The 19,279-nt window shown below is 42.8% G+C and overlaps 1 protein-coding gene across 1 annotated transcript in view; it reads left to right on the top strand.

The window, feature by feature from the left end:
- LOC102928770 (usherin) overlaps nt 1-19,279 on the top strand; it is a 418,898-nt gene that overhangs the window by 318,636 nt on the left and 80,983 nt on the right. Inside the window, exons 39-40 of the mRNA XM_076548181.1 lie at nt 557-719; nt 9,918-10,272. Coding sequence (XP_076404296.1) covers nt 557-719; nt 9,918-10,272 — 518 coding nt within the window. The remainder of the gene's footprint in view (nt 1-556; nt 720-9,917; nt 10,273-19,279) is intronic.

The following is a 19,279-nucleotide window of genomic DNA, read 5'->3' on the forward strand; positions in this document are numbered from 1 at the left end:
AAACCCCAGTCCATTTGTTGACTCCATCCTACAAACTATGTTTTGTTTAAAGGGTTTTACCTTCCCTTACCAGCATGGAAATAGCTTCCAGGTGATGCTGTCTTCTGGATTTAGGGGCAAAATCGAATTCTGATCCCCACATCACTGGAGCTGCGCTATGGGTGGCCTATACACTTAGAGTCACTTGTTCAGTGTCTGTAGTAAAATACATTAAATACTATTAAGTATATACAGGATGTGTGGGTCATTTACACACTCACAAAATTCAAATGTAATCACTTTCTGGCTAGAATAACTGCAATAGAAATAGAAATGAAGTCAGCCAAGCCTATGGTATCTTGCCGACATCTGTATGAATAGATGGTTACTGAATGAACCATCTAAAAATGATAATGTGTTTTAATGTTCAAATCTCATGGGTACCCTAGGACCAAACTGAACTATGTATGCAATGTATTCAGACAGATTATTTTCCTGACACTGTGACCCTCCTGTATGGCTGTGTGACACTTTGCCTTGCTGGACAAAGTACTAAAACCCTGGGTTGCTCTTTTAGGAGGCTGTGGAGTTAGCAGTAGGATGTATATCAGAACACATGAAGCAGCTCCAGTGGGTCTCGCGTCCCCTCTTCTGAAGGCTCTGGGGTCATCTCGCATAGAGGTTAAGTGGATGCCACCTCAAAGGCCCAATGGCGTCATCTCCGGCTATGTCATTCACAGGTGAGGGGTTCGGGGTTCGGGGTTCGAGGGGAATGCTTGTCATCCGGGGGCTGAAGAATCACATGCACACTCCACTTTGCATGGGGACAGAGGCGCATTCATGTTCTAGGGAGCCCTTCCCAGTGAGGGCGGAGGTGGAAACTGGGAACTCTGACACACTACCGAGGACCAGGGCGCACTGCAACTGTGTAGCCTTTGGTTGTGATCTGTTTGATGTCCGAGACCCTAGAGCCCTTGGTTTTTATCTTTGTGACTCCTCCAGGTGTTGCTGTCTTTGTTTTTCATGTTGTCCAGTTTTTTCTTTGCTTCTTCGTGTTTATGTGGTTCTAGGGATCAAAACCAGGGTCTCATGTGTGCTAAGCAGGTGTTCTGCCCTCCCATTCAACTTTACTGCCTCTCCTCTTGGTTGGCCGATGGTATATTTACAGGTGTTTCTCCTTGTAAGAATGTGCAGAATTTATTACATGGATCTCCCTAATGTAAAGGAAATAAAAACAGAAGAAGAGGGCATGGAGAAAGCATGAGGAAACGACCAAGGAAAGATGGGGTGGGATGGAGGGAAGGATGAGTGAGCCAAGGAAAAGAGATGGGAAGGGGGCAGGAAGTAGGGGAGATGAGAGAGAAAGAGAGAGAGAAAGAGAGAGAGAGAGAGAGAGAGAGAGAGAGAGAGAGAGAGAGAGAGAGAGAGAGAGAGAGAAGAAGAAGGAGGAGGAGGAGGAGGAGGAGGAGGAGGAAGATAAAAGCAAAACAGGTCAGCAGCAAAGACCCTCTGTGCTTGGCATGTACTGCAGAAAACACAGGTGTGGCAGGCAGGTCAGTTTGCACATGAAATCCCGCTCCAAAAGCCACATCCACACAGTCACGTGGGTGCAGCACACTTCCACTGCGCCTCACCCACTGCCCTCCGGCCTTGTTCGTCTCTCCAGCACTCCCCACTGTTCTGTGTTTGGTCCATGTAGCATGCACCTTCTGTGATAGTTACTACTGACATTGGAACCCTTTCATTCAGACCCTGCAATGACCAACTACATGTCTATAGGAGGGAAAAAATGTGAAAGGAAAAACTGCAACTGCATTTCTGGTTCTGTACATGGCACTACCTAAAATGAGCAAGCCAACTTCTCAGCAAACATCAATGTGAAGAATAATATTTCTGATTCAAATACACGTGGATGTATCAAAATGACTGGTTCGAGTTTGCATTTTACACTAAGCGCTTTATTGTAGAATCTAAGGTATCCATCCTCCAGAAATAGTCTTCTTTCAATTACTTAATGCTAATTGCATGAGGAAGGTGCATCAAATCCCTGTTGTGAATGAAGGGGAATAGGTACCTGCTCGAGAGCAGGATGTGGCTTCATTCTGTTGGTTTTGTAAACAAAGCTCATGATTACAGTGACTATTCCATGGCAGCTCCAGCAAAGGAAAAACAGGAAATAGAGTGCAGAAAGGCCGCTTCAATGAAAAATACTGTAAATTGAATTTGACAGCATTTGATGGCATTTGATTATTCTAGTCACAGGCAAACAATGATATAAAGAGTAATATGAAACAGAATGTGTTACTGCCTAGCAGACTCCAACGCAATAAACCTTCCCCCAGTGTGACACAATCACTTCACCATCATAATTGTAGCCTGTTTGATACCTCTGAGTACAGTGGAAGGGCACTGACTGACATAGATACATTTTGTTTTTTATTTAAAGTGAAATGAAAATGGCGCACTGGGGCTCCAGATACAATCGTTATATTCACCTACCTAGGCATGAATCACTTGGCAGTTATTCCAGCTGAAGTTTAAATGTGCTTAGACAACAACAATATCAAATTTTTCTTAGATAGCTGCAGGAAAAAAAATCAGAAATTTGTAAGGACAGAAATAGCATGTAGACACACAGTTCTTTTTCATCCCGTGACGACGCAGAGCCCCTCACACGGCTGCAGCTCAAGCCTGCAGTACGTCTGCGGAGGTTATGCCATATAATTCCTACTCCATCACTCACCTGCTTCCCTCTATCACCAAAGGAAATGCGTTCGGCTCAAACCAAAGACAAGGCTCGGCCTATGCAGATATTCTCATTAAATTAGGGGAAGCCAACATGCTGACTTCATTTTGAAAATGCTTCTGGCGATTCTCACTGATCCACCAAATTACTTTCCCCTCTGTAATTCTCTTCCATTGTTTTAATATTGCTTCTACATATCATGCCGTTAAAACAAAAAAGTGCCTCCCTTAATAAGCAGGTAAGATGCTTACGACCCCAAAACCAAAACAGAATAGTCCGTGTGTCACTTACTTTTCTCATCACTGGGACAGAACACCCAGCACAAGCGACTCAGGAGAAAGGAATTATTTCAGCTCACATTTTCATGGTGGGAAAGGCGTGACATTGCTCAAGGTAGACAAAGTGGCATCTATCCACAGCAGTGGGGACGTGAGGTGGCTTGTGCATGTCTCAATGGATCAGGAGGCAGAGAGCACAGTCAAGAAGCAGAAGCTGAACCCACCCATAGCCCTCAACCCTGCTCCTAAGACCTCTGCCAGCTCTGCTCCATTTCCCAAATCTTCCCCAGCCTCTCAAAACAGCGCCACCAATTGGAGGTCAAGTGTCCCAACACCCGAGTCTGTGAGGAGTGTTCCACACTTAAAACATTAAAACCTATTAGTGACAGGCTGTACACATGAATGTCCCACCTTCACTTTCTAGTTACATAGGCCGCTTTCTTGACTACATGCAAGCCATAGTGGGAGTTTTCTGTAAGCATTTTCATAAATGACGAGGAAGTCTAAGTTAGTGTTTTGTAACTTGTCTATTGTCAAGATCCAGGCAAAGCCAGCTTGAATGTTCACATCTTCTTCAAAGAGGGGTTGGTTTGGATAAAGATTTTTTTCAGTCTGCCTACTTCATCAGGCCAATAGCCTTGTAAATGGTAAAATTCTCACCACTTCCATGTACAAAATCCACCCAAGCTGCTTTCCCAGGAATTGACAAAACACTTAGTAAAATTACCTCCTCCCTCTAGGAACATCCATATAAATAGAGATGAAATTACACAGGGCTTATGGTCTCATGAATCTCCCCTTTTAAATGAATAATAATATTTGAACTGTCTATGTGCATTAGAAGTCAAAAGTGCATACAAAGACACTTTAGCACTGTGGAAAAAAATGAAACTTCCTTCTGGATATTCAGAAAGACTTTGGAGGATAAAATCTAAGATCATTTAGAAGGTATGAATCATTGTTTCCAAGAAGTAAACTGAAGTGATTTTGTAGAATGGATAAATAAGCTGAAAAAAACTGAGGACAGGTGCCTGATAAATCAAAGATGTGTGAGAAGGTGGATACAGATATGAGCGTTGATGTAGATGATAAATAGCTAGATATATGCATATGTGTATATACACACCAAGGGACACGAAGATCCTTAAGCCCTCATTCTTCTTACTAATGATTCATTGCTATATAATATAAGGTAAACTAAACAAAAGGTGTGATGTGCACCATAATGTGAGACACACAAATATTCATCAGAAAATTTGTCATTGCTGTGAAAAAAAAAACACAACCAAAAGTGATTTATGGACAAAAGGGTTCCTTTGAGCTTATGTTCCAGGGGGGAAACCCATAATATCCAGGGAGGTGTGACAGCAGGGGACAAGCAAGAAGCTGAGAGATCACATCTTTAACCTCAAAACAAAGCAGGGGGAGAGCTGAGAGTGGGGAGGCTCTAAACTCTCAAAGCCACTCCAGCGACATACTCCCTTCTGCAGAGTATACCTGCTTAAGGTCCCATACCCTTCCCAGACAGTGACAGCACCGGGGATCCCAAGTGTTCAAATATCTGAGCCTAGAGGGGAGCTTTTCCTCATTCTAACCACCAGAAGAGAGTAGTTCTATTTTTAGAACATTCATGGGAGGTTCCATGATGTCAATGTTATTAAGACTGGTCCTTTCAGAATAAGACCTTGGTGATGATTGAAATTTTAAAAGAAATGTGCCTGATGGGGAAGAGTGTTTAACCACAGCACTACAGGAGGTTGTATAACTCATTATAGCTTCCATATAACCTAGCTAAGACATACATAATCACTATGAGTAGATTAAACACCAGTCATTTTAACATACTAACATTAATGTGTTATGTTTTCTCTTACATAAAAAATAATCATAGGGGCTGGAGAGATGACTCAGGGGTTAAGAGCACCAGCTGCTCTTCCAGAGGACCCAGGTTCAATTCCCAGTACCCACATGGCAGCTCACAACTGTCTATAACTCCAGTTCCAAAGGACTTGCCACCCTCACACAGACATACATGCAGGCAAAACACCAATACACATAAAAATAAATAAATCTTTTAAGAAAATCATACTCGTCATACTTTTCTGCTGGGGGTTTCATGTTTATTAGTCTATACTCATGTAGTAAATCTTTTTGTGATCATGTTAAAAATAACACATTGATTACTTCTTTCAACTCTTCTATGGCTCTTCTTATTTCTAAGAATGGAATGAATTTTGTTAGCTAGAGTAAGATAAGAATTCCAGGTCTCCATTAAAAATGTTTTTCAGCCTGGCATAGTGGCATATGCCTTTAATCCCAGCACTTGGGAGGCAGAGGCGGGCGGATCTCTGAGCTTGAGGCCAGCCTGGTCTACAGAGTGAGTTCCATGACAACCAGGGATACACAATGAGAGCCTGTCTGGAAAAAAAAAATACAAAAAGAAAAGAGTTTCCCCACAGTATTTAATGAATTATTAATCTGGTATGCCACCTATTCAAAATTCATTATCTAGTCCATTTTAGAAACACACACACACACACACACACACACACACACACACACACACACACACACTGTAGTAGACAGAACTTAACTAAGCTGGCAGTACATGCATTTTAGGTGTCAACAGCATAGGAAAATTTCCTAACACTAAAGGCCAGAGTGGAAGCTGCTGTCATGTTTGGCTAGGGTCTAAACCACTCATGGAAGAAACTTAGATCATCTGAATGTTTAGCCTTTTTAATGGAAGACTTTAACAGGCGAGGCTGAGCAGTTTAGGTGTTGTTTTGTTTGGGTTTTAGTGTGTGTGTGTGTGTGTGTGTGTGTGTGTGTGTGTGTGTGTGTGTGAATATTGAACCTAGAGAAATATATAGAAACAGTGTGATCACAGAAAGATCCTGGGATCTGTGATCAAATGACGTGTCTTTTGCCACCTCCTGGTTGGGGGGGACAGTTTCTTGGGTGAGTCACCTGTAAAGTTATGCAAAATTGGGCTCATGAACATAAAGGATAATTAACCTCTGCAAGTTTTATAAGAAATAGCGAAATGATACATATGAGGTACTATGTTCAATGCAAAGCAGCAGAAATAGGAAGGCAGAGCTGGAAGCTGTGGGTATTTATTAAAAAACAAAGAAAGAATCTTGGTGACAAAAAAGTGCCTACTATGTCTGTTTTTCTTTAATAGAATTGATTTTTCTTTACATTTATATGTAGAGGGAAAGTATCTAAATTATTAGACACAAAATAATAACAATAGTGCTTATCTCAAATGACAGGTATGAAGAGTCTGTTAAATCCTCCTATTGTTCATCTAATTTTTAGACTCAACTTGTTATATGGAATAGTAAAGGCAAAATAGTAACTACTGAATCCAGATGCAATCCACCATCTCTCTCTCTCTCTCTCTCTCTCTCTCTCTCTGATTTTCCTATTTCCCTCTTTCTGTAGACATCATCACTTTCTGTAGCAATCAAGTTGTAATCAGAAAGAAAAAGAAAGCCCAGTTACCTTTAACAGAGGAAACTGAATGTAAATAGCCATGCAGGATACATGTGTTAATTGAGTAACTGAAGAGATGAGAAGAAAACTCCAGGATAGCAGGGAAGTGGCAGTTATACAAAAGTTGGTGACACCCAAAGGGCTGGCTGAAGAAACAAAGGACAAGGGCAGAATTGTTAAAATAGAAAATGCAGAGGTAGAATTCTGGGTAGTTGGGTCTCAGTTCCTAGGAGGCTGTTTCTGGCATTGGATCTTTAGGGGAGGAAACAGTAAATCTGTTTTCTCACATTAAATAAGCTTCATAGTGGAAATGTCTCCTCCTCTCAAGTGGGAGATCCCTTGCTGGCAAGATGCTCACCGTAGCCGCTACTAAAGGAAACAAGGAGGAAGAGTCCGTTCCCCTTCACCGTGATTTCCTGGTCACCCTCTGGTGCCCACTGTTGACAGAACCCAGCATCAAGCTCCTTGACAAAGCAGAAATGGAGATCTCAATGTCTAGGCCATGTAATAACTATATTTAAAATATTTAGAGAAGGACATTTAATACACAAAATGAGAACAAGAGGCTGTTAAAACTCTGTACTTCCCAGATTCATATTTATCTTTTTCCTCCACATAGTCAGGCAGCATTCAATTACCTGCCTTTGAAATAGAATTGTCCAAATAACCTCTAAGAAGTGAACAGCAGTGTGGCTGTCCAGAGAGTGCTGAACGTGTAATCTATAGACACGTGTTATTCTGGAGAAACAGGACCATTCCCATGAACTGTTGATGCCCAGTAACTAAGAAAAGAATATGTGTTTTCCTCAACCTCTTCTCTGGATGTGTTCAGACACAAAGAGAGCCTGACTTTTAACACCATACTTGGGATGCAACATATTATTTTATATGAATTTATTAATTAATCAATAGTAAGAAATACTTCACCAGGCTACATCCTTTCATTGTTTTGGTGAATAATCTTGAAGTGACCATCATATTGCATCTCTGAAATAGTGTAGATCATAAAATTCCCCTTCAGGCAGCGGGTTTTTTTATGTCAGTTTTATGAAAACCATGGCTACATCTCAATTTGGTAATTCACAGATGTTTAATAAAAATTAATTGAATTGTCATAGCGAGTCTGGAGTAAGACAAAATAGAAACTGTAGTTTTCCTATAGGATTGTGGTAGGTTTGCATCATATCCTAGCAGATACAGTTTTAGGATGCTGGCGGGAGTCCTTGGCTGTGAGCCCTGGGTTACCAGAGCTGATCCCTCTCCATCCTACTCCCAGTACCGAAGACATGCAGCAGGCCAAACTCGACACACCTACATGGAGGACAGAATGCAGCCCGTGCGTGGGAGCAGGTCATAATGAAGCTGCCTGCCGGTCGGGGAGGTGGACCTGTGAGGCCTCCCTTGCTTTGCCATGGCTCCTCCTTACACCACAGTGATTGTTCAGCTGGAGAAGCACCAGGTTCCTACCACTGAAGAGTCTCCATCCCCTGCTCCTGTTTGTGAACGATACTGTCGTTTGCTTTGTCTTAATCACCCTTTGAGTTTTGATGGGGCCGGTTAATCTGAAATGGCAGCATGTGTGTTCCCCAGCGTCTAAAGAGGGTGTTAATTAAAGACTTCTAACAGTCTGGAAAATATTGATTTATTCAACACTCTCTTCTCCACCAGAGACCGAGCTAGAAGAGAGGAGCCCCACTTCATACCATCTCCTTCCTCAGCCTAGCTCTCTACCGCAGTAAGATATAAGACTTGGTAAAGATGAAGGCAAAAGGCAGAAAAAATATATCATACCTCTTAGCCACTCATTTGAAAAGTAAATGCTTGAAACCTTCATGGGCTTAGACACTGGGAATATGGAGACGTAAAAAGCACAGTTCCCCTCGCGTCAGATATGTGCTGTGATTTCACACCCGGATGAGAAAAGTCTGTTCCCAACTCAACATCAGATATTTAGGAGCATCTTAACAACTGACAATTCCCTTCCTCTTGCTTCAGTGTTTAATGTCTTATTATATCCAATGCCAGAAGAAAATGCATAGATCTGAGTTTTGATAGCAACAAAATCTCAATCATAAGAGAACTGAGTAATCTTATTCTCTAGCAGTTAAAAGAATATTTGAGAATATTCTAGACTGTGATAGAATATTCTGGACTGTAATAGGTTTTAGGAAACATCAAAAAGGAAATCGTCCTTCGCCCTTTGCCCTTTAAAAGACTCTAGCTCATATTCCTGATTCTGTGCTTACCATGTGATTTTCATTCATTTGCATACAGCTCTGTTTCATGTACTCAACTCTGCTCCTTTGTGTACAGTAGGTTCATTCATCTCTGTATTCCTGCTCCTGAGTCAAAGATGGTGTTTATGTGTGAGTCTTGATGTATGATACCAAGTGTACAAGAAAATAATAATAATGAGAATGTCTCATGCTTTGAGGGTTATGTTGTAATTAATAGAAATTTTAAATGGAGACAAAATAAGTGGCACAAAAGAAACACATAGAAATTATCTCCAACTGTGCTGCAGGCAAATGCAAGGTACATCATTTTAGGTAAACCTTGGGAAGAACTGTGGGTTCTCTGGCCAGTGGCTCTCCCACAGTAGGACAGCCAGGGTGTTTGAACATAGTGATCCCCGACATCCCACAGCAACAGGAGGGTCAGCCTCACTATATAAATGCTTTGCAGTCACCAAAGTCATCAGTTACCAGCCTGTGAGCCAGAGAGAGTCATAGGGCTGAGGTCACGAAGAGTGTGAGAGCATCCCACACTGGAGCCTACTGCAGTCCACCTACTACAGAAGGGATGGAATTCCCAATACACCGGCCTCCAGCAATCGTGTATCCTATTTCTGTGGCTCTGTGTTCAAAGGTAGAGCCTGATAAGCCTGCTTGTGCACACACCCATTCCTCACTTGGAGGAATAAAATAATGTTCCACACACTCGAAAGGACACATGAATTCTAACATGATGCTGATTATTCTTTGTTGAGCTGTTCCCCTTGCACACATGGTCTTCCCAGCTCAGCTGACCCAAGCTAAGTGTTTCCTCACAGACATGCCCAGAGGTTTGTCTCCTAGGTGGTCCTAGATCTTGTCACCCTGACAATATTAACCATCACAGTAATGTGTTGCCTTTTTTATATATTTTATATTTATATGTTTCCTATGACCTGTATGCACTTTTAGAAACACACACACACACACACACACACACACACACACACAAGGTATCAACTACATAAAAAAAAATGTAGCATATTTCTGATAAGGAAAAATTATCAGGAAAAAAAAAAAAAACCACTCATCTTGATAGCCAAGCTGAAGAGTGCTGGACCCTACCCACCAGTCTCTTCCTGTCTCTAAAGCTGCTGTGAAGTGTCCAGGTGTCACAGGACTTGCTTGGTTCTCTTGCAGACGTCCTGCTGACACGGAAGAGGAGACTCGCCTCTTTGTCTGGTCGGAAGGCCCTCTTGAGTTCACTGATGATGCCGACACCCTGCAGCCTTTTACACTGTATGAGTACCGAGTCAGAGCCTGGAACTCCAAGGGTGCAGTGGACAGCCTGTGGTCATCAGTACAGACCTTGGAGGCCCCACCTCAAGGCCTCTCAACACCATGGGCCCAAGCCACTGGTGCTCATTCAGTGCTGCTGAACTGGACAGAGCCTGAGGCCTCCAATGGCGTTATCTTCCAGTACCACGTGATCTACCAAGAGCGACCAGAGGAGGCAACCCCTAAGAGCTCTACTGTGCATGCTTTCACAGTGATGGTAAGAACTTAGAATTAATAACCAGCCCTTGGATTATCTGGTCAACAGGTTTCATTTCCTTATGTGCTTGTCATTTTCCTCACTTGGAGCATAAATATATGAATTTTTCATATTTGTAAAACAGCAATATGGTCCTAGGGATAAGATAATAAATTAAGTATGAGGAGCATTTGGGGACCAGTTGGCAGACCAGAACTGATTTGTATTATTACAAGTAAATAAATAAGTCTCTTTGCCTGATTACCACTTTACAGACCCACTAAATGGTAATAATTCAGTAATTCCTTCAATATTGCATAGGCATGATGTCAAGATAAGAACATGTAATTCTCTAGTTTGTCAAAGAACTAGTTACACACACACACACACACACACACACACACACACATATGTTTATAGCATGCAGAGGAGAGGAAGGCAATAATATTTCATGTGCTAGGAAAGACACGTATTCTAACAGGGGACTGATTATTCTTTTCTGAGCTGTTCCCTCTGATGGATAAAATAATTTCATTAGCTCACCTAGTGTTTCCTGAGAGTTTTGCTTATGCCCACAATTTCCTTATGTTCTATGAGACATGCAGAAATGTGATTGTTTTTGTCTCAGAAACACTTGTATAATATTGTAGAAATGAGAATTATAGGTTAAAAAAAAAATAAGAAAACCTGTGGAGCCCACTGCCGTAGGATTTGGATGCCGAACCCCAACACACTTGCCAGTCATGAGTCACAGCGCAAGAACGGGTATCACAGAGAAAGCCTTGCACAGGAAATGCCCTGGGAAGTCAACAGGAAGCTCTCAGGCTGGAGAACCTGCGTGGAGAAGATGAAATGTTAGGGCTTTAGGAGGCAAATAGTCATGGTTTTCAAGACATCATTATATGTGAATGACCCTTACAAGTTAAGATGAACAGGGTGGCACTTAGTATTACTTTAAAAACTAAAGCCATGTGCCTGTGACTCAAGCCTAGGAAGTCCAATCTATGCACAAGTTAAGGAGTTGGTGTTTATCAAGATGGACGGTTAGTACCGGACCAGTGTGTTGTAATGTAGTTCCAAAAGAATCTGTGTAAGTGAATGGTAGATTTTAACACTTTACCGCCGGGCTCATGTTTATTTTTTTCACGAGTAAGCAGCATTTGAGAGAAGGCATTACTGGGAAAGTCTTCGTCCTATTTCAGAACTGATACTTTGTTTTCCTGTTTGACATTCTTTTCCTATCAGCATTTTTTCTATTTCATTTCTAGATACTTCTTCATAAACACTATGAGCCATGATCTTGTGTAGAAATGATGCATTTTTGCTAATAATTCAATCTGTAGGGAAATCTGCTATATTAAACTGTATCCTTAGAACTTATATTCTAATCTTTCACCTGTAAAGTAATTTTGATTAAAATACTGAAATATTATGATAAATATATTTTTATCAAAGGAACCAGTAACAGTGACCAAACCTTTGTTCTTTCAAAATATAACTTAGGAGGATATATGACTAATTACATATTCTCCTGAGTTCTACTGGAATTCCTTTGGGTGAATACCTTGTGAGTCATCACTTAGCTGGTTTTATTATAACACACGTGGTTTAAGGATCTGATGAATCCAAGAACTCTGCCTTTTATTTGTTTTGTTGGGTTCTATCTATACCAACCTAACATGTTCCTAGAAGAGAAGCCCGCCTGTGGAGGGGGCGGGGCTTAGTGCATGGAGTTTCCTAATACTGTCTTCAGCATTCTGATCCTGACAGACCATCATGCACACTTTTTCTATTTTTCTAAAATGTATTATTCTTTGTGATGCCAAAGAGGCTAGCCAGAATAAACAAGAAATTAAAACATTCCTACAACTTACTTTTGAATGTTTGTATTCATCCCAAGTGGCCTTCCAGCATTCTGGATCATTGACTCTGAGAGCAAGAACCCACAGAGATTTGGTTGGATTCATCCATAAATCTCCCTCTGAATTTTTCAAGCAATCAAGGCCATGTTCCATAAGGCCAGGATTCAGACATTCTGGTCACCAGGTCAAATCCCCAGGGCACTAGTCACTGTGACCTCACATGGACGGATACTTTGATTGAGATCATCAGCCAAATAGACCACGGTCTGTGAATCTCATCCACTCCTACATTCCCAATGTAGAGGCTGCATTTAACATTAAAATGAAGGAAGTTCTACCATATATCCAATATTCTCTCCTGTCCCCTAAAGAGAAGAATGTCCCTTTACCCACTGTCCTGGTTAGCTTTCTGTTGCTGTGATAAACACTTGACCAAAGGCTACTTGTGGAGGAAATGGCTTATTTGGCTTACACATCCCTTCCACAGTCCATCATGAAGGGACGTTGGGACAAGAACTGAAGCAGGGGAATGCTATTTACCAGCTTGCTCTCCATGGCTTGCTCATCTTGCTTCCTTTTACAACCCAGGGCCAGTTAGTTTGCTGCTCAGGAGTGGCAACCTCTCTCACAGTGGGGTGGAAGAAAATGATGGACAGACTTACCTAGAGGACATTCTGATGGAGGCATTTCCTCTGTTGCCTCTTCCCTGATCATCCTGCCTATGTCAAGTTGACCAAAAAAAAAAAAAAAAAAAAAAAACCCACAAAACCAAAAAACTATCCAAATATCTTCTTCTGTAATTTAAGCCTATTCTTTTGTTTTATGAACAACATGATTTCCCTGTATTGCTGCAAAAAAATATTTAGGGTCAAGCACATTCCATCAACCTGGATAAACAGTCATTGAGAACTATGTTCTTTATCAGTACTCACTGCTGGAGCTTACTTTAAGATTGAGCCCAGCCGTGGTTGGGTAGGAAGGTGGGCTATCAAGTGGGAGGCACAATTTATCAGTTGGGCACTAAGGTTTCTAAGCCCCTCACTACTGGATGTCTTCTATCTGGGTATACACAAAGGACTCCCTTTTAAATCCTGCTCCAAGACTCCTCCTAGCTACTCTACTCTAGCTAATCCCCCGCCCCCCAGCAAAGAGGTGATATTGTAAATGAAACACTGAGTGTAAAGACACAATTTCAGAAAAACAAATCAACCCAGACTTGTGAAAGACATCCCTATGTCACTCATTTAGTCCCTTGATTATTGGGGTCCCATATCTACTCAAGGGACCACCAGAATATCACCCATGTTGTAAGCACATCCCTAGCTCGTCCAGGTCCCCCCAGAGTTGTTTAGAGGCAGGTGGAGGTTGCTGGGAGAGCCACATGAAGCAGGTGCTATGGAGCCATGAGTCCCGCTGGAGGTGGCAGTGGATGGAGAACAGGCAGCAGGGGCCCTCGGTGGGGGTGAGGAGTGGATGTGTTGGCAGGAACAGCAGCAGCAGCAGAGGCAGCAGGAGAAGGGAAATGGGAGTGTGTGGCTTTTAATGCATCACTAGTTTCTCCCCCAACATTACGAAAGCCATCTCTCTTTGAGTCTAAGTAGGTCTCTCTGAGATGAAAAGACCAAAATGCTTAGGGTATCTTCAGATCTTTGCAGCCTTCATTACCGAAAACAGGCTTCAGTTACAAGTCCTTAAACTTCCTTCCCCCATTAGCTCTGTGATGGATGGTGCAGTGTCAGGAGAGAGGCTGAATTTAGCCTTGCTTGGCATCCAAGAGTTCCATGGTGCTACTTGCAGGAACACTCCTGGCAAGGCTGGCGAGGCTGCCACCACCACTCAGGTCTGTTTGCTTTTGCTCACTGGCACCTGCCATCACATTGGCACCTGCCATCGTACTGGCAGAAATAACTTGGGATTTAAAGGCAAAGGTGTTTTGCCTGCTAGTTAGTGCTCTAAGCATGTCCCTGCTTGCCCTACAGGATTATAAAACACCAAGCCCAAAACATACCTTTGCCCAGTACCCTGAAAGATAGATGGTATCTCACTCCATATGTAGAGGCAGGCATAAGGAGCTGACGGACTACGCAAATGATTTGGGTCACTAAGAGTTGGCTTCTCATCTGGGCATAAAATCCAAAATTACAACACTAGTCTCTACCTTCTCGTTGCCAAACTCCTTTTCCCAATGTCAAGGAGGAGGCATTTAAAACTTCCTCATGTGCTTGGCCCAGATTTCTTTACCATTAAATAGATTTGTAGCCAAAACACATTATGAGGTACTTCATAATTGCCCTATTATGGAAGGTTTGTGAGTAAATTGATGAACTCATTCTAATCCCATTTTCGTTTTGGCTTATTATAATGTAAAATATTATTGCTTCTTACGTAGGATCTTAAATTAGTTGTAGCTGTGACAGTGTGATAGTTCTCGGCCTTTCTTCTGCAGACCCATTCACAAGGTGGCAGGAATGCTCTGTAAGATGTTGCATCCTAGAAGGATCTCTTTCTGGTGTGACAATGATATGAAAAAAAAAATGGCAGCTCCCCCAAGACTCCCTCGCATGTCTGTCCTATGGACAGATTTTACACATTTTATAATGTAACTAGGTCATTCTTTCTATTATATGAAATGTCTTAGGGTTTCTATTGCTGTGAAGAGACACCATGACCACAACTGCTTTTACAAAGGAAAACATTTAATTGGGGCTGGCTTACAGTTCAGAGGTTTAGTCCATTATCATCATGGCGGGTGGCATGCAGGCAGACATGGTGCTGGAGAAAGAGCTGAGAGTTCTACACCTTGATCAGCAGGCAGCAGATGGAGTCTGTATCCACACTGGGCATGGCTTGAGCATATATGATACCTCAAAGCCCGCCTCCACAGTGACGCACTTCCTCCAACAAGGCCACACCCCCGATAGTCTCTGTGGGCCAAGCATTCACACACATGAGTCTATGGGGGCCGTACCTATTCAAATCACTACATGGAAGATGCAGAGCGTGGATGGAGGAGTCTCACATCGAACAGTGAATGCTTGTTGTAAGGATATATTTGATTTGATGTTGCTTTTTCATTCATTAGCTTTGCATGATCTACCTTCAACTACTTCTCTGAGAAAACTTTATTTTGCTCCTTGTACTTTATTCTGACCGGCTCCACTAAGTCTCTCTTGTCTGCCCATCAATAATACCAAGGGTGGGTCCCACAGTTTACCCTTGAGATGTTCTTCACTGGCAAGCACCAACCATGTAATCTATGCCATATAACACTTAGGGGTCGACAGTTATGAGGGACATCATGGTCACATGTCTCTTCCTTCCTTAGTTTTCTATTCTTTTACTGATTTCCTCAGAATAATGGGAAAGGGGGAGGAAAGAGGAAGGAAGGAAAGGAGAAGGAAGGAGGGAGATGAATTATGTAAGAATGAGCAGAGCCTTGCTAATAATGTCCTCACCCATCCTCTATTGCCACTACAGTGCAGATGCCTCATGGGACTTTTTTCTGTGTGTTATGTTCAGGACCCATGAAAATTTGCATGCCCCATGTTCCTCTGGTGGAGGCAGGCCGGGTGATCTGACTGGCTGTTTTGGTTTTGCTGTCCTTTCTGCCACTGCCCTAGCAGTCAAGCCCACAGCTTCTCTTCTATCCCTGCCCCAGCCAACTTCCTGACCTGTCACATTGCTATTACTTTCTCAGCACCCATGAGACCTACAGGACCCTTGTCCTACCAAATGATGAAATAATATCTTGTCCATGGGATCTGCCCGATTGAATGCCCTGTCACCAACTCTCTGAGGTGAGACCCAGTCAGGCCTCAACTCCAGAGGTCATTGAATAGGAAGCACCTGTCGGCTTCTGTATTGGGTCATGATCATCAAGTCTTAGAATTACATTAAGAGCCTCCAAGGATCCTTCTCCATCCTTGTGGCTAGATCCAAAAGACCCCGAGTCTCTTTTTCAGTGTGAAACCCCATGGCAAGAGCAGACCTCTATCACTCCTTTCTTGGGATTCTCGATTCCTCCAGGTGACTCTGAGATATTTATCCCTTATACGCCTTCACAGAGTTGGGAAAATCACTATATTTCCTCCCCCAGGGAAAAGGGAAATAACCAATGACCTCATTTATCAGCTGAATTCCCCTTTTTGATTGCCTTTTCATGAGCTCAGACATGCTTTCAAGCAAAAAGAAATTATTTATTTTGTTTTTACGTAAGTGCATTCCATAGTGTGTGTACGGAGGTCAGAGGTCAACATGGAGGACTCATTTTTCTTCTTCCACCATGTGGACCAAGGTTCTAGCTCAGGTTTCCAAGTTTGGGGGCAAACACCCTTGCCTGGTTGCCTGTTTCACCAGCCCAAGCTTAGATGTTCTTTTACGTAGCTTGTCCTGCACGGGCCGATGAGGTCCGAAGACCACTGGCTGGTTCTTTAAGATCCATATGTGGTCACTGCCACTTACTGAACTGGCTTTGCGGTTCAGGCTGGCCTGGAACATGCTGTCCTCCAGCTCCCGTCTTCCAATGCTGGGATTTTCAGACACCAATTACCACAGCCAGCTCTTACCGCTTGTCTTTCTAAGCGTCACATGATTCCCCACATCAGATACGTTTCCATCCTGTTATATAGCTAACTTGCCTTATGGCCTCTTAAGCCAGGTCATCTTGAGGCTCCCCTCTTGCTGCCATATCCAACTCTCCCTAAATCCTCTCAAGTCAACCTCCAAACTGTATGCCGACTCCTTCTTGAATCACATAGGCTCTCCACGCTCATCCTTTCTTTCTCCTAAGATGGCCTTGTCCTTACACATCATCCTTTGTACACTGCCAGTCTGAACTGAACTGCTATGTATCTCATAGGGTTATTGCATTAGCTAATGCATTGCAGCACTTAGTATGCAAAGCACTGTGAATGGCAATATAGCAAACTGAAACTTTAGATGTTCTGCAATTTGCAAGGCTGAAATAAATTGGCAAGTGTAAATAAAGTTGTGGTTGGTATAAAACGGCTAAACTAATTGGCCATAAGTTGTAAAACCATGTTTTATATTTGTTCCCAACCCTGCCACAAAATTCTGAGTTTACAACTTCCAGGTAATCCCCTAAGTACCAGAGTTGGTTAAGTCTCTTTTGTAAATTGCTAAGCAAGAATCTGTCCTCTGCATTGCCCTCAAGTGTATGTTTGTCATCCCTGCCACAGGAGTGCCTCAAGCCTGTCCTAAGAGCTCTGCTCCTCACGTGACTCTGTCTACCTACCATGTTGTGACACTCAAAAGGCCTGTCCTTCCTTAGTGTGGGGCGTTTACCCACCACCCCCACGGCTTCCCAGAGTTTTCTTGAGTGCGATCAGCAGGAAATATTAGATAGAAGGATTTATAGCGGAGAATCTTGCGGAGATAAACAGATAGAAAATAAAGGATAGCCTCGAGAGGGCCTGGAACCTATTCCAACGGGCCCCGACTGTCTCTGCCCCAGGGTTTTTATAGAGACGCCAAGGGGGTGGAGCAAAAGACCTCCTCCCCCAGCACAGCCAAGTGCAGACCATCTCAGACACCTGCACTCAGGCCCGTGGTCCTGATCATCCTCTATTCGGACCTGCTGGGTAAAGCCACGAGGAACCTGAGAACGGGCTCCCACACCTTAGATCCCATCTTAACAGGATCTAGCCCTCTACCCACCCACCCCCACACTCACTCCCCAGTCACACAAATTGGCATCACCATTGCCAAAGAGCAGGCTCTCGGGTACCTGGGGGGCAGTTGGTGGGGACATTCAGAGGCCTTTGAGCCAAGGATGGTGCTTCTTCCCGGCTTTTCACACAGCTAGCAAACCTCACTCCAATACCCAAGACGCTCCAGGAAGCCTTGTCTACAACACATGAGGAAGTAAGCCGAACGCAGCAATGGGCCCACACGATAAACTCAGAATATATGCCAGTTAGCGGGGACAGCAAGCGGTAAATGACAGTCAAGGGCAGAAGTTAATTGAACTACTCTGCACTTGTCACCAGTGGAGAGCGGCCACTACCTGAGACAAGATGGCTGCCCCCGAAGAACCCCATTACAGCTCTGCAGTCACCTCCTTGGCTCTGCAAGGGCTGATGGGTGAGGGGATATCATACACAGATGACCAATTCTTTATGGTTCACAGCCGATCACATGGAAAGTCAGCAGCTGTTCAGGACAAGTGACCACTGTAACGGCTGTAATATAACCCGCTAAATAGAGAGGGAATTGCAGCGGAGCAGGAGGTTAGACACGATTATCGGCAGGTGAGTGCTTTATTGAAGTTGAAAGACCATTAACATTGATAGAGTAATTATTTCAACTTGAAAGTAATTACCTTGATGGGTGATAACTTCTCTAGTGTTCCCCGATTTGATTGGGCCAAACAATTGTGAGCTCCTGAAGCCTAGAAAAATATTACAACAATACTGTGATTTCTAAATTACTGGAACCACTGCTGGAATATTCTAATCATGCTGAACAGTAAAAAGATTTCGCCTTACACAAGCTGCTGACCTCTCATGGAGGGAGAGACATTTCCTTTTTAATCCAAATGCAATGACCCACACCCGCCACCTGTGAGTGCTATGTGATAGGCTTGCAAATGAATCTTTTGATCTCCTTATCATTTTGTAAGGTGAAACATCCTGGGAACATCTTCCTTGGCTAGTACAAAATTGAGGCCGCTAGCCTTCTTGATCCAGTCTATGGGTTGAGAGAAGAGAAGAGGAAATATTTTCTGGCTGGGTCTTAGAGGATTGAAGTTTGCATAAATTAATTATCTTGATAACGACACTGTTGATTGAAAATTCTAGAAGCCAGGCAATGTGGATCAGAGGCTTCAGATATTGTTACAGAATTTACCTCTTTCAGTAGCTTTCTGTCTTGGCGCTATTGAAAGCCACTGTGAATTTGATCTAACTAGAGTACTTTGTATTTATGTATACCAGACATCAACAAACAAAATGAAAGTTGAAAATCTGGGCAACGGCTTCTTTGAAATCTCATGAATATATGAAAATTACATGCTATTTGCAATTGAGGACTGAAACACATCACATCTAATTTGATGATCATGACCAAGAAATATTGTGGGGCTCATCCATTAATTAGCTGTCTATGGCATTTCTACTGAGAATCTGCACATAGAAACTATAGTGGAT

This window comes from Peromyscus maniculatus, chromosome 11 (genome assembly GCF_049852395.1).
Source record: "Peromyscus maniculatus bairdii isolate BWxNUB_F1_BW_parent chromosome 11, HU_Pman_BW_mat_3.1, whole genome shotgun sequence".
NCBI classification, from domain to species: Eukaryota; Metazoa; Chordata; class Mammalia; order Rodentia; family Cricetidae; genus Peromyscus; species Peromyscus maniculatus.